General features: G+C 40.5%; 1 protein-coding gene across 1 annotated transcript; it reads left to right on the plus strand.

The window, feature by feature from the left end:
- Positions 1 to 686: 686 nt before the first annotated feature.
- Positions 687 to 22,021, plus strand: Ttpa (alpha tocopherol transfer protein). The gene is made up of 5 exons (XM_051198423.1): positions 687 to 905; positions 7,043 to 7,196; positions 13,835 to 14,028; positions 16,346 to 16,456; positions 20,141 to 22,021. The coding sequence occupies exons 1-5, from the start codon at positions 702 to 704 to the stop codon at positions 20,312 to 20,314; spliced, it is 837 nt and encodes a 278-aa protein (XP_051054380.1). The 5' UTR covers positions 687 to 701; the 3' UTR covers positions 20,315 to 22,021.
- The last annotated feature ends 3,546 nt before the right edge of the window (positions 22,022 to 25,567 follow it).

Genomic DNA, 25,567 nt, shown 5'->3' on the forward strand with positions numbered 1-25,567 from the left:
TCCGATTGCATCACTTAAGAATTTGGGTCTAGAGAGACTGGTGGTGAAGTTTAAACACATACATTTATGTTTAAAAAGCACCCTCCTCCACATCCTTCCCTTTTATCTAAATGTGACTCTAACAGAGATAGAAGCCAAGATCTGTGAAGCATTTTCCTGGAGAGAAGTAAGGAGGGGGAGGAGCAGTAAGACTATCAAAGTTGTTTCCTTGAACTGCAATTTGGAAACTAGTTAGAATTCCAGAGGTGGCCTGAGCGCAGCCTTAAGGAAGGCATAGGGAGGAGAGCGCCTACAGTCTCTGCCACAGGCTGTTAAATAGCTGTTTAACTTTACAGCTTCATGAAAAAGGAACAGTGTAAGGGAGGGCAAAGAGGAAGGCCTGGAAAAGGTCCTCTGGCAGCCAGCTCATAAACATCCCAACTAACTTTCTGACATCAACACCAGGACTTTCCTTTAACTGGGACTGGCTCAGGCCGGGCTGGAAAGCCCTAAGGAGGTGATCAGCACCAGAGGGCACCACGTGGGTTTCTTTAAGAGAGTGGCCGGTGGCCCTTGCACCGGCGAGCCGCGAGAGTCTGGGGCAATCCGGGTGAGTGCGTGGGGCGGCGGCCACGGCCCGGGGGGGGGGGTGGGGGGGAGGAGGGTGGCGCTGGGCCCAAGCTTTTCACCGCTGCCCTGGCAGCGGTGGTGGCGCGGCGGGCATGGCAGAGATGCATTCAGGGCCAGTGGCCGGGACACAGCTCAACGCGCTACCCGACCACTCGCCGCTGGTGCAGCCATCCTTGCGGGAACTGAGGAGCCGAGCGGTGGAGGCGGGCATCCCGCAGATCCCGCACCCGCTCACAGATGCCTTCTTGCTGCGCTTCCTGCGCGCCCGGGATTTCGATCTGGACCTGGCCTGGCGGGTAAGTGTGCACCGGGCAGGATCCACCGGCGCCGAGCGTGGCAAGGTGGCTGCAGGTGCGCCCAGACCCTCGGGTGTCCTCTCTTCTGTCCCCCCGCAGAGGCTGTGGTCCTGGCGGTCCAACTGGTCCTTGCTCGGACTAATATGGTCCCTTGAATTAGACAAAGTTACACACCTGAGTAGATAACTCGTAGCGTGGTCAGAGAAGGACCAAATGGACATCTGAAGACATCTTAAAAGGGACTATGTTAAGCTAAATGCCAGGACAGTCAAGCAGTTTGGCATGTTCGGAATTCAGGGCGGGAGGGGCGATTCTTTTGTGTTTCAGGTGTTCACAGCACACAGAGAGGGGGCCTTGGGGCCAGAGAGATGCGACCTTGAGTTTGTCCCTCGGGGTCAGAGCCCTTATCTGTTCAGTAAGAGTGACTACACAGTAGTTTCCACAATTGCACATTAACCTGCAACTGCTAGAACAAGATGTGCTCAACCATCCCTGTGCTTGACCCCGAGTAAGCGGTCAGTGGGTGGACCTGACCGTGACCAAGACATTTCTCCGAATCTTAGGAAACTAATTTTACCCGACAAGTGTTGGGTATGGCAAAAAGCAACACAAATAATACAAGATAGTAAAAAGTGCAAAGGAATTTCCAAAAGGGGAAAAAAAAATTCCCATCACAAACTTTAGCCAGTAGTTGAGTAACCAGAAGTGTGGGGGCATTACCTGTTACTTAGCGCATTGCTTCTCCTCCTCTTCCTCCTCTTCCTCCTCCTCCTCATTATTATTAACTTGTCTTTTCTCAGCCGCTTGTTATACAGAATCATGTCATGTGAGCACCTTCATACACATCTTGCACTTTTGGGGACTGTATTTATCCCTAAACAATATTACGTTAAATGTATCTAATCAGTTTCCCTTGTGGCTGTGGAGTGTTACCAGGTGGTGCTGGGCCCATGCTCCCCTCTCATGCCTTTATCCAGTCATGCGGACCCCAGTGCTGCCATGCTGGACATTGACCCCTTCAATTGGTGTTCCTCTTTCTTCGTCATGTTTTACATCCTCATTCTTATCTAGCAGTACAAATAATGCTATTTGTGAGTGTTTTCTTCTATCACTGACTTTTTATTCTAGCTTGTCTTTATACTTCGTCTTTATACATAAATTGAGAATGTATTTCTTATGGGTCCTTATCGGACAAATTCATCGGTTGCTGAAGTATGATGCTCGTATCTTCAGGGTTGAGGAATACATCAGCTTTGCAGCGAGGTTTTCACTTTGTTTGCCGTACTGATACAATGTGCACTGTGTGATGGTGTCTTTTTCTCCATATTATGAAGGCTGCTTTACCAAATAAGATTTATGCCTGCTAGATGGAAAATAGTTTGTATTTTCATTATAAAATACATTAATTTTGTTAGAAGTGAGGTTAACCATATTTTAGATATCTAAAACTAGTTTTTTTTGTGTTTATTTTTTTTTCTTTGCCTCTTGTTCTATTTTTTTTTCTGCTTTGGGAATACCTATCTACATCAAAGAAATGCAGTCTTTGTCCTAGCTTATCGCCTATCTGACATTTAAGCCATGTCCTTTCTGAAATAACTAGGATGTTTAAGTATGATTAAACATATTGACTATTTTTTGTTTGCTCTTGTGTTCCATGCGTGTTTTGTTTTCTGGTGACGTTAGCAGTGTATCAGCAAGTTAACTGTGTCACTGTCAAGGCTAAGTCTTGCCATCAGTGTAGCAGCCCTGGAGCTGGGGGAATGAGCTTTCTCCATCTGTTAATGAATTAATTTATTGCAGAGCTCCCTGACCTTGACAAACACTGCCACTCCTGTGATGATTTGCCTTCCACAGGACCAGCATTTTCCTCTTGTAGAACTGAACTCATTTTTGCACTGGACAAACACTCATCATGCTACCAAATCGCACCCCTAGTTTCTGTTTTGGTGCTGTAAAATTCTTTTTCTTCCTGTTCCTTGCTTGCTTGCTTCCTTCCTCCCCCCCCCCCCGTTTTATCTTTTTTTTTTTTTTTGAGTTTGGGATTGAACCCAGGGCCACTTACATGGTAGGTCAGTAGTCTATGACTGAACTATGGCCCAGCCCTTTTATAAATGATTCTATTCAACAATTTCTTTAGAAATCTATTATGGATTGCTTTCCTTTTTAAATGTTGATTTCAATTTAGTGAAAGTGGGTTTAAAGGAGTCCACAATAGCCCAGATAAATAATTAACTGGTATTTGCTAGGGGAACACTGACACAATGATGGTAAATAACCGCTGAAGATGCAGTTTCTGCTCTATAGAATGCACCAACCACAGCCCAAGGGAGACCCAGCCTGCACATCTGCACACCTGAAGCCATGCCCCTAGGCTGCAGCAGCCACCACCCCAAGTCCACTGGGAGAACAAGATGCCACTACATGTTAGTAATTAAATAACAGTGCAGCTTCACTTATTTCCCTGTGCTGGGTGTGAAGTTTCTGAACTCTGTGATCATGATCAATGAACACACTAATATGCATGGTCCAGCTAGTGAAAATGAAGATGCAGTTCCTGCAGTTTCAACGAGTCCTTACAAATACAGAGACATACCTAATAACAAAATCTACGAGTTGTTGGTCTTAGCTGCTTTTTAAACAGTCATGAGTAAGCAGGTAAAGATATAGAATCAGTGCATAGCCTCTGTGAGAACATGTATATTTCCTGTATTCCCTCTTTTGCTGAATGGTTTTCATTGCACAGACCCTTGATGAATTGCCTAGTAGGACTCCGAGTCCACTGGACAGAGCCCAAGTTTCTGCTTGTGACCTCTCTGTCTTGTCTGCCAACTGGAAGGAAAGAGGAAAGGGCAAAGCTATGCAACTTACTTTTTATTTTTCTCTGTAGTTGTAGTTAGTGCAAACTCTCTTACTCATGGTATATAAACCCTAATGGTTTGGAGGAGGAAACTTCTACAGTTCCCTCAGTTATAATGGAATTTCTTATTGTTCACGTTTTTGAAATTATGATAAATTAATATTTTCGAGTCTTAATAGCCAATATGTTTATGGAATGACAGGCACTTTGCTGAATGATTTATGTGGGGTTTCTATTTTTTTTTCATTTTACAAGAATTTGAGATAGAGAGTAAGTCGTCAGCACTCACTGTTAACCTGTGGCTCAGTAGGGTAACTGGTCAGCACTTACTGTTAGTCTATGGCACAGAGGGGTAACTAGTTAGTACTCACTGGCCTGTGACACAGTGGGGTAACTAGTCAGTACTCACTGTTAGTCTGTGGCACAGTGCTTTGAACTTGGTTGAAGAGGTTGAAGATCAGAAGAGCTCATGCTGCTGGAAGACTACTGGCTCCTTCAAGTCAGAATAGTAGGCATAAAAATAGCCTCATCTGTTTGACAAGCAAACTGCCTAGTTCTTTATATTTCTGTTGTAAGCTGTGATGGTTTAGATATGGTTGGTTCTCTCAAAACTCCCATTGAGATTTAATTCCTATGGCGAAGTAGTAAGCGAGCAGAAATATAATCCAACTACTGTGTATGGAGTGGACTTCCTGGGAAGTTTGTCAACGTGGAACATTTGTGATAGAATACTGGTAGTTTTTATATGACACACACACACACACACTCCCTGAGTCTGGCCAACAACATATTGCAACCACTAGACCTAGGGCCAGACTGTGAGCCCAGATGAATTTTATCTCTTTAAAACTGGTGTCATCTATGTTATTATATTATTAGCAACAAAATAACACAAAACCTACATAGACTTCAACTGTCTTTATGGTTTCATTCTGATTATTCTAACCTGAAGAAGCCAGTAGTCTTCCAGAAGCATAGGCTTTCCTGAATTTAAACAAGTTCACAGCTTTTTAAAATTCTTCCTCTTCCTGAGGATTTCCATCAAACTGTAGCTTCTTTTCATGAAATTTGTCATATCATATATAAGTTTCAGTCTTCATTTTGCTTAATGGATAAACATAATTTTCCATGGCTTTGACGCAGGGTCATTATGAGGCAAAACTGAGAAAATGGTATTGGACTTCACAAATACGTGTGTGTGTGTGTGTAAGAAAGAACCTACCCTAAATAGCTCATTTCCAATTTTTGACTGGAATAGACAGCTTTCAGTAACAGCAGTAACAAATATTGATTTGCAGCCAGTTCTTTGTTGCTGTTGCTCTGGACTTGAGTTTGGCTAAAGAGTTGATTAGTACCAATTTATTTTTATTATTAACCTTTATGTCAAGTGGAATTGTGAATTCGTTTATTGCTGTAGAGTAAATGACCAAAGATTTTGATTTGAGCCTTTGGGAAATATAAGTGTTAAGACACATTACAGTAATTATTCATATTTACTGAAATGATTCTTTTCAATTATGGGCACAGCTGATGGATATATGCATAGATCCATTCTTTCACTCAGCATGTTTTCATCTACCGAGAGCCCACAATCTGCAGATATGTGCTGAATGAGCTGTGTTCACTAACTCTATGAGCCTCTTTAGCAAGACACACTTTTACATTCCCAGGACAATAAAACCATTATTCTATATAGTCACCAAGATGTTGCTTTCGACATGCATGCCAGACATGGATTTTAAAGGCTTGCTTTTTTCTAAGGAGATTGTCAAAAAGTAAGTGAGCATCCTAAAATGCTGTTGACATTCATTCTAATGCCACCTAGGATAGGGGGAGGAAGGGAAATTCATGGTGTTGGACAGAATGATTGCATCAGAGTTCAATGTGCCTCTTGTTCTTGCTGTTTTTGGAAATGGTTATTTAGGTCACCAATTATTTTTGCTGGCAAATTGACTGACTTTCTTCTTTCATACTTTGCTGCATTAGACTTTTAGTAAGTGCCACCTTTTTAAGCTAAGGAGACTCTATTACATACAGAGATGAGACACTCAGAAAAAGAAGATGGCAATATGAGAGAATAGGGAGAGGGAGGAAAAGAAGAAAGGGTGGAGGACCACAGAGGCTGTGCCCTAGAGGACTCCAGGGTGATGCTTTTTTCACAGTCCAATTGGCTCTTTTCCAGCTCAGTCCCAGCCAGGGACTTCTTCCACAGCTCAGAATTCTCCCTCGACATAAGCTGTTTGTTGAGTCTCCTCTGGATCACCACTGTTTTGTGGCTACAGTTATCATGTTTATGACAATGGATTTCAAATATGACGTTCCTTTGATGAAGCTTCCCCAGATTAAGACTCTAACTCAATGAAGGACAAAGTCTACATACAGTATCTTTCTAGTATTTACACAAAATGCTTACCATGTCTTTGCCTTTCATCTGAGGTTTGATGTGGCTAAGAGCAACCAGTAAGCATAAAACAAGTACAATGTCAATTTGGAAATAGAAGAATGCCAAACACACACACACACACACACACACACACACACACACAAAGAAAATAAAATGATAATAAAGTTTTATTGACTGATGGTATTTCTATGGAGGGCGTAATGGGCTTCCTTTAAACCATATTTTGCCAAGATCTAATTTTTAGTTATATTGTTTCTTTACTTCTAACTCATTTGATTGGCATTCATTCCTTGTTTCAAAGGTACTAGGGGTAGTATTTCAGTTATCTATTGCTAAGTAGGAAATCTCCCTTAAGGTTTTTGACCTGCAGTATGACTCTACACTTGCCTGTGTTCTGTGTCTTGGCCAACGCTCAGTGGAATGATGCATTTTGGCTCCTCGTGGTATCCCATGGGTACTTGACTGAAATCAGATGATTTAGGATGGCCTCTCTACCTCCCAGACTTCTCTCCCCATAGAATGTTACCATCCATAACCTTACATATGCCTAGATTCTTAAAAGGCCAGCTCATAGCAAAAGCCAATTCCACCTCTTTCTGTAAGGCATACATCAGAAGGTCTGGACTTGCTGGTGACTATGTTGGAGACTATTAAGGATGGTAATGAAAAATGACTGAGTCTTGAGTTCAAGACTAACTCTTGTGATCTCAAGTCCTTAATGAGAGGAATATTGTCTTTTATAACTAAAAAGGAAAACTCTTCCAGATTCTGATATGATAGATGACAAAGTTCACACGCAATATCAAGTCTTTCAATTGTTTTACAAAATGTTTACCATGTACATCACTTATGGATACATTTGATTTTATTTTTCAGTTACTGAAAAACTATTATAAATGGCGAACAGAATGTCCAGAATTAAGTGCAGATCTGCATCCCAGAAGTATCATTGGACTTCTGAAGGCTGGCTACCATGGAGTGTTGAGGGCCAGGGACCCCACCGGCAGTAGAGTTCTTATTTACAGAATTGGTGAGTCTTATGCAGCTGTTCTCTTCCCTCCCGTTTTGGTTTTACTCCTCTTTCATTACCAGGTATTCTAGTGTTTCTTTTGGTCAGTGTCTAATCCCATCAAGCTGCTATAGACTGATGGCTTAGAAGAAAAGCGAAATTTAGTCCTTAGTGCTGGAGGCTGTGAAATCCATCATTAAAGCACCAGTGATTTTGTTCTGATGAGGGAGGGGCCTGTTTTCTGCTACACAAAGATCTCACCCTGACCTCACACAGTGTAAGAAGTACAATGGCTACTGGAACCTCTTACAGTGGCACTAACCCCATTCATGAGGGCTCTACCCTATAGAAGATGCCTGCCTTTACCTTGGTTGCTTGGTGTCTTGTCAAGGACAAGACTGTTTTTAGCTCTTCAAAATGTTACAGGAGTATGACTTGAGTCTGCATTTCTTTTCCCCAGTTATATATCACCCACAGAGCATATGGTAGTGGCCTTTCTGTCCTTCTATTATTCCATCTGGGTCAAAGCCAGCATATATGCTTAAATTAGCAAAGAAACTAATATATTATAAAACTCAGGGTTACTAGTACAATTCAAATTTCAGATAAACTGCAAGTAAGTTTTTAGTGTACCTGAACATACTTTTGCAAAATCTTGTACCTGGGACATATTTATGCTAAATCTTGTTCCCAATTTATCTGAAATTCACCTTTATGTGGTGCTTATATTTATCCGTTAACTGTGCTTAGATTCCAAGAGCATAAAACCGAAACATCTGGTACTGGAATGTAAAAAATAAATTAATGAAAACTAGTGTCCAAAAAAAAAAGATAATAGAAAAAACCCAGAAAAATCCAAACGTTTTATTTTATTCCCCACCCACCCCCTTTTAAGTGTCTGGGTTTTGGAGTATCTAGCTGGGCACTTGCTGTTGTTTGTTTTGTTTTTCTAGTTTAGAAATTGAGACAAAATAAGTGCAAACCACATTTTTATAGCGAGAAAGCCAATGCCTTTTCTTTTCTGTTTTGTTTTCTTTTCTTTGTTCCCCCACAAATACGTTAGTAGCACACTAACAGGACTATTGTGTAGCCTGGGCCTCTGGGAGTATAGTTACTTAAAAGTGTGTTAATCAGGAGCTGGGAATGACAGCTCCAAAAAGCTTGCTATGTAAGCATGAGGTCCTGAGTTCAGATCCCCTGAACCCGTGTGAAAAGCTAATGCTGGCCCAGTGCTTGTCTGTAACCCTGGTGATGGAATTGATAGGGAGATGTCTGTGGTTTGCTGGCCATCAGTCTAGCTGAATCAGTGAGCTTGAGGCTCAAAAAATAGGGTAGAGAATGATTAAAAAAGAAAAAAATCCAACATTGACCTCCATGAATAGCCACACATGCATTTTACACACACTCTCTCTCTTTCTCTCTCTTTCTCTCTCTTTCTCTTTCTCTTTCTCTCTCTCTCTCTCTCTCTCTCTCTCTCACACACACACACACACACAGAGAGAGAGAGAGAGAGAGAGATGTGTTGTTTACACTCAAATATTTAACCTCAAAGATATATAGGTTTAAGGAAGGTCAGTTGATGGGAGATGTCATTCTGTATATGTTTCTCATACTGGTTTAATGAATAAAGCACTGTTGGCCAATAGGAAAGGAAGATAGGCGGGACTAGGAGACAAGGAGGAAAAATGGAGAGTCTGGAGAAAGCAGAATGCGGGCCGGCTCCCCAGTAAGAGAAATACATAGATCAACAAAAATGGGTTAATAATTACGACAGAGCTAGCCGATAAGAAACAAATAACGGGCCAACAGCATTATATAAAATACGGAGTCTCTGTGTGTTATTTGGGGCTGGTGCTGTGGCGGGACAAGACCGGGCGGCGGGAGGAAAAACCGTACTGCTTACAGTCAGTAAAGAAAGGTATATTACAAGCCTCCTGTGTGCTCTGTTGTTCTAGAATGAAAAGAAGAAATTTAGAAGTGCTTTATGAATAGAATACAAGGACAGAATAAAATTTTATACACTTTCGCACTTTAACTGAACATCTGTGATAGACTTTTTCCACAGAAGCCCAGCGCGGCCACCTGCCTTCTGTAACATGTATGCATAGTAAAAGCAGTGAGGAAATGCAGAGCCCTTCCCTCTGTGTAGACCTTTTTCAGCCCCATGACAGAGGATGTAACTTGAGCCTTTGAAACCAACTGCTATACTCCAGCAGCAAAAGCAAATTTTAGCTTTTCAGTTTTAGCCATAGTTGAGTTCTGAGTTGAAGCTGTGGAGCATGTTGACTTTGCTGAAATCTGTAAAATGCACACAGTAAAAACCTATTAACACAGAGTTGCTGTGTTGTATCATCTTTTATATAGCAACACACACACACAGACACACACACACAAAACATCAACTGACACACACAATGAATAATAAATGTTAGGTTGATCTAGGGAAGAAATTAAATTTCTGATTCCTCATGTCTTTCTTTATGGAGTTTATTTAGGTAGCAGTGTGCAATAGAACCTTCTGTGATGATCCTGATTAACAGTAGCTGCTAGCCCACACACAACTACTGCAAGTTTGAACCGAAGCTATTGGGATGAGAAACTGAACTTCCAATTCATTCATGCTCACAGAAAGAAAATACAGGGCAGAACATGTCTGACAGGTCAGTTGGCTCAGAAATTTAGTCAGAAACTGTTTTAGAATCTGCAGATTTCCTTTGTTGGAAAGCTGAAGTAGTGTGCTCTTTTAGAGCTGAATAAATAATGCCCATATGCTTATCAAGAATCAGAGTTGATGTAAATCAAAGGGACATTCCATGGCCATCTTTCCCCTTTCTAGATCTTCATCTTTTCCCTGATGGCTTTTTATTACCAGCTAGCATTTAGCACTGTTAAGCCTCAGCCCGTGAAAACACAAACTCTGCCTTGGTCCCACTTCCGCCTCTACCCACCACTTCCGGTCTCACCATCCTTGATCTCAGCTGGATTGTGTGTTCCTGCAGGTCACCAACCCTGCTTCCCAAGATTCTCGTGTAAGCCCTGAGCTCCTTTCACTCCCAGCAGCTGCACTGAAGGGACTTTCGGCAAATCTGCCAAGCTCTGTTTGGCTTCCACAGTCAGCAAACACTTCTGTCATGTGAACCACACTGTCCTGTGTCTCTGTTGCCATGCACTGAGGGACTTTTTCCTTCAGCCAGACTGGTGTCTTCATCTCTGCCACAGGAACCATCTGTTTCCATCAGCCTGCAAGTTCTGAAATTCCCTGGGACAGTGGCTTCAGCCTTCATTTCCTATGTATCTTAATTTAAAAATAATAAAAAAATATTACGTGCATTTGTGTATCTGTAAAGGAGTATGTGCATATGAATGGAAATTCCCACAGAGGCCAGAGACAGTATGGGATCCCCTGAAGCTCAGTCACGGGAAGTTGTGAGATGCTTGTGAGCAATATGCATGCTGGGAATGAAACTCTGCAAGAACAGAAGTGCTGAGCCCTTCAGCTTCCCGTGTGTCCTTAACTCTCTCCTCTAAAGCAGAGGAAAACAGATCTGTCCTAGACAGTCCCTGTCATAAGTGTCACATAAGCACAAATAGCTACCAGAATTGTGTCTTTACCATGTTATTATATTCTTTGGGGATTGAGCTCAGTACAATCTGTTCTCTGTTCTACCTGCACCCAGTTGGCAGTGTTTTGGATACTATTGTGCAATGTGTATATATGATCTTTCCACCCCCAAACACTATCTCAATTAATGGCACATCCAACTTACCTGGAAGCCTAAGCAAGGATCTTTGGTTTTCTGTGCTTTTCCAATTTCTTAGTTATTAATCATTTTCTTTCTTTTATTCTTCTTCCTTTATTATTCTGACTTATAGAGATCTTAATATTCAGGTTTTGAAATTTCCACATTCAATTGCATTGGTCTCGATTTTTTGTGACTACCAAATCTTTCTTTTATGTGACTTTAGACAAAATTCCTCAACTTTTAAATCATTGTCAGTCACTGACTGGCTCTCTACTGCCACTTAACCCATCAACTGATACTTTTGAGTTAATTTTTATTTATAAGATTTCAACTGAATCTTTTTAAAAGTAATCATTCTTTTTTAAAAATAAAATATTTTTATTTATTCTTTGAGAATTTCATATACATATGTATTTTGATCATATCTACCCTGTCCATCTTCTCTCAGACACCATTACCCTATATCCCCTTTCCTGTCCTTTTTTAATAACCCATTAATTCCAATTAGTGCTGTCCATATGCAAATGAGTATACAGCCATCCCCTGGAACACACACAACTGAATGGGGCTACATCCCTGAAGACAAGTGGCTTTCCCTTTCCCAGCAAGATCATCTGACAGTCCTCAGCCATGCTGGAATGTTCACTGGCTTGACCTTGTGCAGGTGGCTCCCTGCTGCTATGAGGTCAGGAGTTCACCAACACATGGTCAGATCCAGAGGATGGTGTTTCCCAGCAGTCCCTTCCAACCTCAGTTCTTATAATCTTTCCACTAGGTCTTCTGAGGTGTTCCCTGATTGTGTGTGCATGCGTGCGTACGTGCATGTGTGTGCCTATGTATGTGCCTGTGTGCGTGTATGTGTGTGTGTGTACATGTGTATGTGTGTGTTTGTGCATGTGTATACTTGTGTGTGCGTGTGTGTGATAGATGTCCCATTTATGGCTGAGAACTGTACTCAACACTCACTCAACTCTCAACTTTGAAAGTTTGTACGTTTCTGTGTTAACCACTATCCACTGCAAGAAGTTCTGCTAATGAGGGCAGAGAGCTACACTGATCTATGTGTATAAAGATAAGTATTTAGAAAGCAGTAGTAGGTTCCCCCATAGTGCCTTCCTGCTTATAGGCTTGAGACCAGATGTACAAAACCAGGCATGAGGCAGGCCTCACATACAGCTAGGAAGCAGTTTGTTGCGTCCATAATGGTCATGCCACTATTGCAGCGGTGTGGATATCTTGCTGGATGTTATGACTGTAGCTCTCTGCATTCAAGGATGGGTAAGAATGCTGATGAGTTTTATCCCACAACAACCTATACCTTTCAGCCCTAGGTAGCACCTGCTTTCCCAAGTCCTGTGATAATCAGAGTGTGGTGGCTTCAGCAATATGGTTTTACCACCAGTAATTACCCTCTCCAGACTTTATTTATTATTTATTGTGTGTGTTTGTGTGGGTATACAGGTCGGTCGGTGCACGGGAGTCACAGTATGGGTGAGGTGAGAAGACTACTTTTAGGAGTCAGTTCCTCCCTTCCTCCATGCTGGTTCCTGGTACTGAGCTAGGCAGTCAAGCCTATTGGCAAGAGCCTACTATACCCACTGAACCATCTCCCTGGCCCTATCTATTCTTACAAATAGCTTCCAGTCTCCTTTCCTACATCTGTTGAAACCATTGCTTCTTTTAACTCAGTTTTCCCTCTTAATTGTTTCCTTGGTTTTTGCTGCTTTGTCTATGGAGTTTGGTTCCCGTCTTCTTGTGGATGTATCATATGACAATTCTTAATACATTTTGATCATTTTTAAAGGCCACCTCCTTGCCTGTCCATTACCACTATCCTTTCTGTTTGTCATGACCTGTCTTGGTGGGGAGGGACAGACTGTGTGGAGAAAAATCGGTACCTCTTCTCACCATAGGTACTCAGTTTTCCCTGGGTGTGTACAGCTGCCCTTCCAAGCCCAGCTCCCTGCTCAAACCTGTTGGGACATGATTGCTCTGTGCTGGTCCCTGAGATCTGGCAGATGACCAGCTTGTCTATCTGATCCGCAGGCTTTTCTGTTAGAAACCTCTTTGGTTGCTGTCTTAGTCGTCTGTCCATCATTTTCACAGGGCTCCTGAGGAAACAATGTGAGGACAGGAAAGACTGATTCCAGAGGTGTAAGCCCCTCATTGGTTGGCTTCAGTACTGTGGGCTTGTGCTGATGCAAGAACGCCATAACAGGGAAAGCATGGTGGGGGAAAGCTGGCAAGATTATGGTGTTCAGGAGGCAACAAGTGAGAACAAGAGACAAAATATCCCCTTCAAGTGCACACATCTGATGAACCACTTCCTCCAACCACACCCTACTTCCAAAGTTCTCAGTACCACCCAATAGTCCTCTAAGTTAAGAACCCATAGCTGCCTTTGTTTCCTGATGAGCTCAGGGCTAGGTCCCTCCAGGAGGCACCATCTCTGAAGTCCCATGCACTTGGAACCAAGCCAGCAGCACATGAGCTGGGGGATATACTGCAGAGCCAAGCCATAAGCTGCCATGATCCCTGCTGCTGATTGCAACCCAGACTCACACTTTTCAGTTTCTGAGTTCAGAGCACCGTCAGAGGCATTGAACATTTCCATTGCTAGGCACAGCCCTCTCTTGAAGTGATGATGTGACTTCATTTATCAATGAAATTTGATCCACATTCATCCATACCCCATGCTCTTAAAATCTATTCATTCCTAGAAATGTAAGGAGGCAGGAAGAAGCAGACAAATATTTGGACCTCAATTCAATCTGTTACTTAACCCATGCGCCGTTGTTCATGATCTAATTTCTACACATCCTTTAGGTCTTAAAATTACTGGTTTCCTTAAAGAATCTTTCTGATTCTTCTCACAGTGCTAAGATGTAATGTCTTTTTATTACTTATTTCTTGTAGCATACTGGGACCCAAAAGTTTTTACAGCCTATGATGTGTTCCGTGTAAGTCTCATCACATCAGAGCTCATCGTACAGGAAGTAGAAACTCAGCGGAATGGAGTCAAGGCCATATTTGATCTGGAAGGCTGGCAGATTTCCCATGCTTTCCAGATTACCCCATCTGTAGCCAAAAAGATTGCTGCTGTACTTACAGTGAGTATACATCTTAACTGTTAGGTGTTAAATATACAAGAGTGTTTAACTGTGTTTTGTGTAGTTTTAGAGCTTTACTATTATATTTAAAGAATATTAACAGTAAATATAATTCACCTATTAAGAAATGTAACAAACTTCAAAAATAAATACATTTAAACTGGGTAAATACAGAATGTGTACATTTAAATATAAAGTGATTTTATTTTATTTTTGTCATTTAAGTTTTCTTCCTAAGCCAGGCATGGTGTAACACTTGTGAAGTTGCAGCATTTGGCTGGTATAAGCATGAGAATCAGAAGGCCAGCCTGGGCTACATGAGACTTGATGTCATAACACCAGTAACAACAGAAGCTGACTCGAAGATATCTATAGCAATGATGTAAACAAGATGCCACGTGTCTTGCTAGCTATAAAGTGATACACCTTTCTTTAGAAATCAAGTCTTTGTGCGTGTACCTTTGTTCTTGTGTGTGTACCTGCACATGTGTAACTGTGTTGGAAGGAAGTCATAGGACAATCTTAGGTGTATTTCCTCAGGTGCCGTTTAGCCTATTTTGCTACACAGTCCCTCATTGGCCTCCTCTTACTAGGCTAGGCTGGCTGGCTAATGAACTCCAGGGACCTTCTCCACCACCCCAGTGCTAGGATTATAAGTATGTGCCAGGATTATATGCCAAGTTGCTGAGCTCCCCCACCTCATGAATTTGGGGATCAAGCCCAAGTCCTAATGTTTGCATGGCAAGCAAATGACTAACTGAGCCATCTTTCTACCTCCCAAAGTCTTTTTAAAAAGCCATTATTGCCAGGGTGTAGTGTCACACACCTTTAATCCTGATGCTAGGGAGGCAGGTGATCTCTGTGAGTTCAAGGCCAGCCTGATCTACAGAGCTATAGGACAGACAGGACTACACAGAGAGAAACCCTGTCTTGAACCCCCACCTCTACTCCAAAAGCAATTATCGTTAATCTAGCAATTCTACTTCTGGGGCCCACCTAAAGAATAGTCATAAATATAGTAAGGGCTGCGTATGTTATAGCAATAATAACTTACTATGCTCTAGGTAATTTCCTAAGTCTTCCAAATGTTTTTGTACAGAATGGCCATGCTGGGTGATGGCAGATAATGACTCCTTCAAATCAGCAGTGCCCAAAGGATCCTAGACCAGGTCTGCTGAATGTAAAGCTGTTCTGAAGTTGCTTCTTTTTCTAGACACAGAACAATGCCTGTAGCATAACTTCTAAATAGAAGAAAATTAGATACAACACATTTGCCCAGAAATAGGAAAGTGATCACTTAAATGATGACATATCCATTGATGGATCATCTCAACAGTGCTAAAACTCACAATGCTCACCACAAATCATACTGCAGCAATAAGACAGAACGGAATGTTTAGAGAGCAGAGTAGCCATTAGCTTAAGTAAAATTAGAATTATACATAGAATGTGGGAAAACTCAACCATAATCTCAAAATGTCAAGAAGGGGAAAATTATTCATAAAAGAGAAAAAAGGTCTTTATTAACAGTAATCATTAAGCTTTTGGATAAAAAAAACTATCAATGAGTTTATTTTTCTTTCACGTATTAACTTTTTAAGCTTTCTAAGTAATGAGTGACTTTGATACTAAAGATAAATAACCATGAAATATTTTTTTTAAAAATGTGTGACTATTGTTATATTCTTTCAATTTTCATGGATTTTTTCTCTAAAAATATTTTTGATAAAAGTACTAAATTTAAAATGTCCCAAATTATCATTGTTCCCTTAGAAGAAGCTTTATGTATGACTACTGAGTAATTTTCTGGTCAAAGCATGTAGATGGCTGTTAAATTAGTTGGCCTGAACTATGAGGAGTGAGCCTTCCTATAGGTCACCTTGTATTGATGAAATAAACTATTTTGAAAATGGAATCATACTTTAGAATCTGCTGTAAAGTGTGTGTGTGTGTGTGTGTGTATGTGTGTGCACGCTCACCCACACATGCACAGAAGACAGAGGTTAATGTCTTCTTTTGCTCTCTGTTTTATTTTTTGAGACAGGATCTTAAAACCAACCCAGAGCCCATCATTTCTCCTAGGCTGGGGATTGCCTGCCTCTGCTCCTCTGCTCTGGAGACAAGCATAGCCATACCAGCTATTTCCATGCTTGCTTGTGGTCTGAACTCAGGTCTCCCTCCATATTTTACCCAATGAGCCATCTTGCAGACCCTTACCATAAACTTATAATGTGTTCCTAAAAGAGACTTGTCTTTAGGAGTGTAATGCACTATTTATGTTGTGTTATTAAGGTTTTATTTTCTTTGCTTTCAAAAGGATTCCTTTCCATTGAAAGTCCGTGGCATCCATTTGATAAATGAGCCAGTCATTTTCCATGCTGTCTTTTCCATGATTAAACCATTTCTGACTGAAAAGATTAAGGGCCGGGTGAGTAAAATCTACTCAAGTGATTATATCTCCTGAGAACATTATTAACTCTTCGCAGTCAAGGACAGTTTTACTACATCCCTATATCTCTTGGCCATAAGCCATGGGAAAAATATTGCAAATACTTATCAAATATGTCAGCTACTCTTATAAATTAAAATTTACTTTAAAAAATCTAGCATTACTGGCTATGAGATTCTGAGGAAACTGATGTACATATATTACTGGAATGTAAAATACATTTCCTGTAGAGGGCAGTGTGGTAATAGTTATGATAAACTACGTCAGCATTTTCTGGAAGTCCAGCTAGATATAGCTATGCACCAACAAAAGCACAGATACAAGATTAAAACCATCAAACATTGGCCTGAGGGGCTTGTGGAATGAACTGTGATGAATTCACACAAGACTGCTGGATGTATTTTAAGGTGAGACACATACCATGCAGATTGGCGTTGATAGTAGGCTACATTTCTGTGCAAAGGGGAGAATAAGAACATGTAATTATGTTTGCACAAAAACATATTTTGTCAGGATAAATAGAAATATGGGCGATTACAAAATGATTCAGTAATGGCAGGTGAAGGCAGAGTTCGTAGCACAATCTGTTTTAAATCTTGTTTTGATTTTTAAGTTATGTGGATGTGTTATTTATACAAATGAGAATACACAGTGCCTTAAGTATAAAACACATGTATCTGAAACAGTGTTATGCCTGGGGTTTACGACTTAATGTCAAAGGAGATGACTTTCACTAACCTGTCCTGCAGGGCTTCACGTAGAATTTTTGATTTCAAATGTTTTATTTATATGTTTTCAAAGCTTTAAAGTAATTTGTTCTCCAGAACATCAACTGGCTTCCTGAACTATCGTACAGAGGGCCATTTGTACAGCTTCCATGCAGGGTGTTGTTAAATTGTCCAGTTTGTCTCTTATTTCTAGGTTCGAGTGACCCTCCCACCTCAGTGTTCTGAGCAGGTGCAGGATGCACAGGCGTGCACCATTTGCCTGCTACAGATGGGTTTGGAAGAATTTGTGATTTAAACCTCAAAAAAAATATAAGTAGTGATGGCATTAATTACAATGAGATACTTGGAAGTTTAGCAACTATTCATCCATTTTCAGAAAGCAAAGCATTTTATATTTGGTCAGAATATTATGACCCTAAAGAGATTCTTTACAGATTAACTGATCCAGTTGTTATTTCTTTCTCTTTATTTTCCTTAAATTTATTTCCTTATTCACTGACAATTCCAAGTATGTGTCTAATGTATTTTGCTTATTCGCCACCCCTTATCCTTTTCTCAAGTTCCTCCACTGCCATTGAACTATTTTTTCCCAACCAGTCCCTCTCCTTCTTTCTTCTGTTTTTACATATTGTTACTTGTGACTCCCAGTGGGTATTTCTGTCTTTGAAAAATGTATTCAAGCCTCACTGTGGTGACGCACGCCTTTAATCCTAGCACTTGGGAGGCAGAGGCAGGTGGATCTCTGTGACTTCGAGGCCAGCCTGGTCTACAAGAGCTAGTTCCAGAGCAGCTTCCAAAGCCACAGAGAAACCCTGTCTTGAAAACCCAAATAAATAAATAAATAAATAAATAAATAAATAAATAAATAATTCTATTCCTTAGTTATGCATATGTCTGTTTGGAGGTATGTGTCTAAGCACAGGTCACCCTAGAGGCCAGAACACAGTGTCAGATCTCTTGGAGCTGGACTCACATGCAGTTGGGAACCACCTGATACAGATGTTGGAAACTGAACTCTGGTCCTCTGGAAGAGCATCAAGCAAGCTTATCTCTTCAGGCCAATTTCTTTCTGTCTTTAAGAAAAATCATTCCTAAACTGTCAGCGCTAGAGAAGCTGGCCACTTCTGGATACTCTGTACTTTAGGGTTTTATATGGGCCACTTTGTTTTCCTATAGTGACATTGAACACTTAAAGTTCCAAAAATAAGCATATTTATTTTGTGTGTGTGAACAAAGAAAACAAATTGAGAATAACTGAATCTAGTAAAAAGGGAGAGGATGAACCAAAAAAGAGAAAAAAAAAACTTTAAGAACTGAGCTGTTGGTGAAAATTAACTCACAGCCAAATGGGTAAAGAAACCCAGGCACCTTTCCTTCTCAGCTTCTTGACAACAATGTAGATTTCAATATGTCTCCTTCCCAGGGAAGATAGAATTTCTTCTCAGTTAACTGGTAGCATCTTTGATAGTCTTAAAAAGTCAATCAAGGTTGGGATATGAAGTTTTTAAGTATAGATAGTTATCCATCATCCCTCATTTTTTTTCTTTAAAAAGGTTTTTATTTTTATTTTTATTTATTTATTTTTTATTGGAGACAGGGATTAAAGGTATGTGCCACCATGGCCCTGCTGAGAAAAAAAAAATATTTATTTTTTTTTAAGGTGTGTGTGTGTGTGTGTGTGTGCCAGAAGAGGGCATCAGATCCCATGGAGCTGGAGGTACAAACTGCCCAGTGTGGGTGCTGGGAACTAAGGTTCACTGCACCATCTCTCCATTACCATCCCAAATTTCCTAGCACACAGAGGTTCCTATCAAATGGTTGCTGAAAGCACTGGATAACCATTTTCCTCTATGTGTTTGTCTCTGCAAGCAAGTACTGCAGGGAAACTCGGTTCGGCATGACTTTAGTTAGGCAGGCTCGTTCAAACTTCTGGAGTCTGACCCCAAGTGTTTTATCTTTTACATGGTTAAAAGCAGTGCGACTTTTGGGGGAAGAGTTTCCTCCTGCCAACAAAGTTTAAAGCAGAGCTACATAGAAACTTCTTTGAAAAGTATGTCTCTTTTTGGAAAGCTCCAGTGACCTCTTCCACAAGAATAGGTTCTACTTACTGAGACAGATGAGGGTCTAAGGAAGAAGGCTTTCTAATTAGCATAACAATAAGAAATAAGCATCTTTTGCAAAGTTCGTGGGGTCTTTTTCATAAGGATGGGTTCTTTTGTCTGAGAAACAAAGCTCAGAATGAGAGGGATTCTGGTGAGAGCTGACTCCACAGAACAGCAAAAGATCACCAGGTTATTAAACATCATTATTAACCCCAGTCTTCTGGGTGAACAGGTATCAGGTTCTTTTATTGAAGAAAATGCCTGTGTGTTTAACAATTCTGGTTTCTCTAGTGCTCTCTGTAGTCATGAGGGCCTGTGTCCTTCTATACGCCCAGCTTTGGAAAAGATATTTTTGCTTATTTTCTTTAGCAAGATCCACGTTTGGTTTGTATGACTTGCTTTATCTTGCCTTTACTGGCATTCTACAATCACTTTTTAAAATTTAAAATGAAAAATTTGGACTCACAGCTGTCATAATTTCTTGATGGTATTGCATCCATTGACTCTAACCATATAAACTACTCCTCATGAGCCTAACTGTGGGTGCAACTATCTGCTTCTGTTTACTATGAACTGATACCAGGTAGTAGATTTTTTTTATCAGCCTTTTGTAAATCTACAAGTGCAAATCAAAGGAAACAATAAAATTATGATTCATACCAGCATAACCTAAGAAACATTCCTAGATTTGAGAACAGAACAAAGGGTGCAGTGTGTCTATGTACCTGCTAACCTCGATGTATCCTGTTCTGTTGGGTTGTTTTTCCACTGGAAATGCTTCTGGCACGGTGAAGCCAAAGACAACACCTTTTAAAATACTGTGGCTATTTCAGATTCATCTGCATGGGGGCAACTACAACTCAACCCTGCTTCAGCACTTCCCGGACATTCTTCCCTTGGAGTATGGTGGTACCGAGTTCTCCATGGAGGAAATTTGCCAGGAGTGGACAAATTTTATAATGAAGTCTGAAGATTATCTCAGCAGCATTTCTGAGACCATCCAATAAGAAGTTATTTCCTGTGAATGACTTCCTAGTTAAAATTCAATGGTGGGATCCTATCTGGTATACTAAATTCAAGAGCAAACCGTCTAAATGAATTAATGTTTATCTGACCCTTACATGAGAAAATGGCTATTTAGGTAGTGTTCTAACTTTTACAATGCTATGTTCCTTTTGAATTAATTAGTGTTAGAAGAGATTCCTGTTTACATATGAAGAGCGAACATAGCTATATCTGAAGTTCCCATTCCAGTGTATCTTTGTATGGTTTGGGAAATTTCATTTTAAACAAAATTTTATGATACCATTGTTTAATATTAGATCGACGGCTAGTCCACTGCAAAGAAACACTGTGCATACCAACTGATGATGAAACATTATTAGTGCTCTCTCTGTCAGATTATAATTCAGATTGCAGTCTGAATACAGCTTTATGCCAGCAGGATACTTTATCTCAGGGAAACCTTACTTAGTGTATGTACAACAGAAGCCTGTAAGTCTACATGTCACCATATTATATGCAACAAAATCACTATGGTTGATAAAAATAACTTAAAACTTTAGACAATATTCTGGGCAGAGTCTATGGTTCCTTATGCAGTCTTGTATTTTCAAATAAGTAAAGAATATAATTTGTGGCTTCTCTTTATGACTTATACACAGACTGCTTATACTTGAAAACTTAATGGAATTGCACAAAAGGAAGCGTTTACATCCTACTTAACCATCATCAGTTATAGCTAGCATTTTTTCAGATTATTCATGGAATAATTTGAGTTTTACTATTATCTCAGAATATTTTATGTCTCAAAATGCATGTTTGGTTTAGGTCAGTAGGTAGGGTGTTCTGTCTGTACCACAGGCAGATCAGTTTTAAGACTTTTATTCGTTGAGAAAAATGTAATCTCGTCCCATTTTCAGCACATCCTTAAATTCCTGATGTGATTTTTATACTTAGGGTCTTCTAATTAATTTTATCTTACACTTGAAAGAATGTAAGTAGAGAATTTATTGGACCTGTGTTCAGCAGTAATCATATAATAATGTCTTCGTGCACAGGGTGTTTTTCTTTGTAAGAAAATGAGTTGAATCAGACGAGCTGATCCTTCCAGTACCCTGCACACACACTGATGTCAAAAGGATGTTCTTTAGAGAACACGTTTAACCTTCATTCACATGCTATTTCATTTTACTAGAAATATCTTGTTTTTTTCCTTAAAACATTAGTCTTCCTTACAAAACCAAAATATTAAAATTATACAAACAACAGAAAATCAACTAAGGAATAAAGAGTAACAAGACACCTTCAGCTTTTCAAACTTTTAATCATCAACAGAAACTCAGATGCCACTTTATTTCCATGTGGCTGTTCAATCATTTGCCATGATTTTGTGAAGGAATGATGCATTATAATAAAGGCTAATGTTTCAAATGTCTTTAATGTGTACATTAGTGAAGTAATTAAAAACGCCAGTTAATGTGAGTACATTCTATGATGGGGCTTTGGAATTTTTATAAAACGAAGCAGTTCTGTGAAGAGCATTGAAGAACAATGTTTGTAGACAGTTGTGAATGGTTCTGGAAGTAACTGGAATTCTCTGTGTGCCTTCACTGCGCTTGTTTTCTGAAAGGTGAATTCCATAGGTGCTTACTATGTTGCAGAACTTCAGTGATTTGTTTTAATATTGTTAAAAATAAACATCGTTCTTATAGCCCATGGTGTTAATTTTTTCATTTAAAATGTAAATGAGGCATTCTTTTTAAAAAATGCATTTTCTTTCTGAAAAAAATTAAGCAAATGCTTACTACTTTTCATTGCCTATTATCTGAATGTTGGTTCCTTTCTTTTAAGTTTTAGGTGCAGGCTGCCTTTCCTGGGTGCTGGGCTGCCTTTGCTGTTGTTTGCTGTGAAAAGTACAGACACTGCACCCCGTGCTGCAGTTCTGGCCTTCAGTTATATGTCTTTAGAATTCATGTGCAGTTTTACTTTGGAGAGTTTAAAAAAAATCACTGAAAAGTAAAACCTATTACAGAAACACAAATAATTTGGTTGATTCAGTAGCACACTGATTTGTGTTTTTGTTTTATTTTCATGCTTAGACTTTTAACTCAAGTATGCATGGCTTAGCTTTATACAATTAGCTTTGTGGCCCCCTTTAAGTCTATGTCCAAGGACATGGGTTCTAGTCCCATCATTTCATAAAACAAAGTAAAAGATGGATAATCCAATTTTTGAACAATTCCCTACAACACAGATCATGATTTTATTTATTAAACTAGATGTTACTTATGGAAATAACATGAAAGTTCTTTGAAATATTCTCTTTACCACTTACATTAAGTACATAGACCAAAAATTAAATTATAAAAAGAAACCAACCCAGCTAATGAGTGACATTGTACTTTCTGGAACACTCTTCACAGGCTGCTATATGCTGAGTTTCCCTTTTGTTAGGTGGCAAAACTAGAGTTACAAAGGTAGGGCCAATACAGTGGAAAACACTGATCAGCCAAGGCATAGACCTCAACTCCTGCCACACCCTCAGCACTTAAGTAACTGCTCTTACCCATCTTTTTAGTTGTAATTTTTATTTTATTTATTTGTTTATTTATTTATTGCCTTCATGCACTTCTCTGTACCATGTATTTGCCTGGTGCCTATAGGGGCCAGAAGAGGGTGTCAGATCTCTGGGGCTAGAGCGACAGATGGCTGAAACCTACCATCTGCTCAGACTTGAACCCAGGTCCTCTGGAAAGCAGACAGTGCTCTTGACTGCTGAGCCATCTCTCCAGCCCTACACATCTGCTTTTGACAACATTGTGGAGTAAATTCTATGTTGTGGCCAATAGAAACATTATCTTAATCACTGTTTTATTGTTGTGAAGAGACACCATGACCAAGGCAGCTCATAAAATAAAATGTTTAATTGGGAGCTTGTTCACAGTGTCAGGGTTAGTCCACTGTCTGCATGGTAGCAGTGTGGCAGGCATGGAGCTTTAGAAGTAGCTGAGAGCTACATTCCTGATCCACAGAGGAGACTGGGCATGGCAGGGGCTTCTGAAACCTCAAAGCCTACCACCACCACCACCACTACCACCACGTCCCCCTGCACACTTCCTCCAACAAGGCCAACTAATCCTTCTGATCCTCAAACAGTTCCACTCACTGGTGACTAAGCTTTCAAATATGTGGACATATGGGGCCATTCTTACGCAAACCACCACACTCCACTCCCTGGTCTCCATTGGCTGGCAGCCACGACAGAATTCAGTCCCATAATCTTTCGGTCTCAAGACTGTTTAATGAAAGTCTAAAGTCTCTTCTGAGACTCAAGGCAATCTCTTAACTGTAACCCCATGTCAAAACAAAAGCAAAAAGCAAATTGTTGTGTGCAGATTCTGAACCCCCAAAATCACCAAGACACCTGTTCCAATGCAAAATCAAAGAGTCCTTTATTGTTTAACGAGCTAACTGCTCTAACTTGGGCCCTTCATTCGTACATCACCGCTGATGGTAGAAGGACCCAGGGGAACCTAGAGGCGAGGAACTTACTGGGCAATGTAAGGAGAGTGTCTAGAAGTACACAACAGTCTCAGGATTGGTGTGCTTCCAGGCTTGGATGACCTGTCCTGTATTGATTGGTCAACTGGTTGTTATGGTCTTCAGGCCCTCCCAGGGCAGTTGCTGTCACTGTTGTGCACTTGTACCGTAAAGCAAGTCCAGAGCCCTAAAGCACATCCAGAGTCTGGCCAGCTAACTTCTGATTGGTTCCTTGCTATGTGGAGGGTATCTGACCTCATAGTGACTAGGGCAGGTCCAGCAAGTTCAGACATGTGCTGCTTCAGAGGCCTACATGTCTTTTCTGCAGCCTGTCATGGCTGTTAAAGTAGGGGGCTGGGTGAGGGTCTGGCCCCTTCTCAAATCACATGATTCCAACATACAATATCATAGGATATGCATTACCATTCCAAAAGGGAGGAAATGCTGGACCAAAAGCAAGACCAAAAACCAGGAGAGCAAACTCCAAATTCTTCTGCTCAGGTCTGATAGCAAAGTGCTCTTCAGATTTCCAACTCCTTCCAGCTTTGTTGACTGCAACACACATCTCTCTCTAAGGCCTGTCCCTAATGCACACCTGGCATCTGTGGCTTTCCTTAGCTGCAGAGGGAAAGTTAACAACCCCTTTCTTGTGTCTTCTGCTCTAAAGCCAGAAAGAAGACATGGACAAATCTGCCAAGTTCTGTTGTTTGCTGGTGCTGCTACTTGGCCCTCTCCTTCAGTTAAATTTGCAATAGTTTTCTGTTGTTGATGGTTTCCTTTACTGCTTAAACTTTCCTTTATTTCCTTCTAACAAGTTGGAAGCTTAGCCAGATGGGGTCTTTAGTATTCCCTTTATTCATTTAGCAATGGGGTCTTGCCCTGAGGTTACTATTTCCTTTATTCATTTAACATCAGGTTTTCCTTTAAACTATGTATGTCCTTGAGCTGTGGACTTCGCTCAAAATTTAAAGAAAATATATATATTTTCTTTGAATCTTGCTAAATGTTAATAGACTGAACATTATTAACTATGGTTCTTATTTGATAACTGTTTTGTTACATATTTTACTATGTTAAAGTTAAACCTCTTCTTTTTATTTTAGACAGAAAAGAGGAGATGGGAGATGTCATTCTGTAAATATGTTTCTCTTATTGGTTAATGAATAAAGCACTGTTGGCCAATAGGAAAGGAAGATAGGTGGGACTAGGAAACAAGGAGGATTCCGGAAGTAGAAGGGAGGAGATTCAAGATGGAGGACTGAGAGGGAAGAATGCCGGGGCCTCTCTCCGGTAAGATGAGACCATGTGGAATTACTTAGATTAATAGAAATGCGTTAATAATTAAGACAGAGCTAGCCCATAAGAAACAAGTAACTGGCCAACAGCAAATACAGCATCTCTGTATGTTATTTGGGGCTGGCACAGCAGAGGGATCAGGCCGGCGGAAAAACCACACATAACACCTTTTCTCCTCAAGGTACATTTTGTCTTTCTTTTTACCCTGCTTTCTCCATTTCATTTGCTATGAATTGTAGAGAGATAGTCCTTCTGTGGCACTGACCACGCCCATTGGGGGTGGAGCCATGGGCGGAAGTGACCTGTGGAAGGAAGTCGGAGGGAGAGCCGGGAAAAGCTCTCTTGCTGGCGTGACTCGGACAGGAGAGCATCGGGTTGAATTTCCTGGTGTTCATCTGTCTAGGTTGTAAGTTATTTCTCCC

Source organism: Phodopus roborovskii, unplaced genomic scaffold (assembly GCF_943737965.1).
Source record: "Phodopus roborovskii unplaced genomic scaffold, PHOROB, whole genome shotgun sequence".
In the NCBI taxonomy this organism is placed as follows: domain Eukaryota; kingdom Metazoa; phylum Chordata; class Mammalia; order Rodentia; family Cricetidae; genus Phodopus; species Phodopus roborovskii.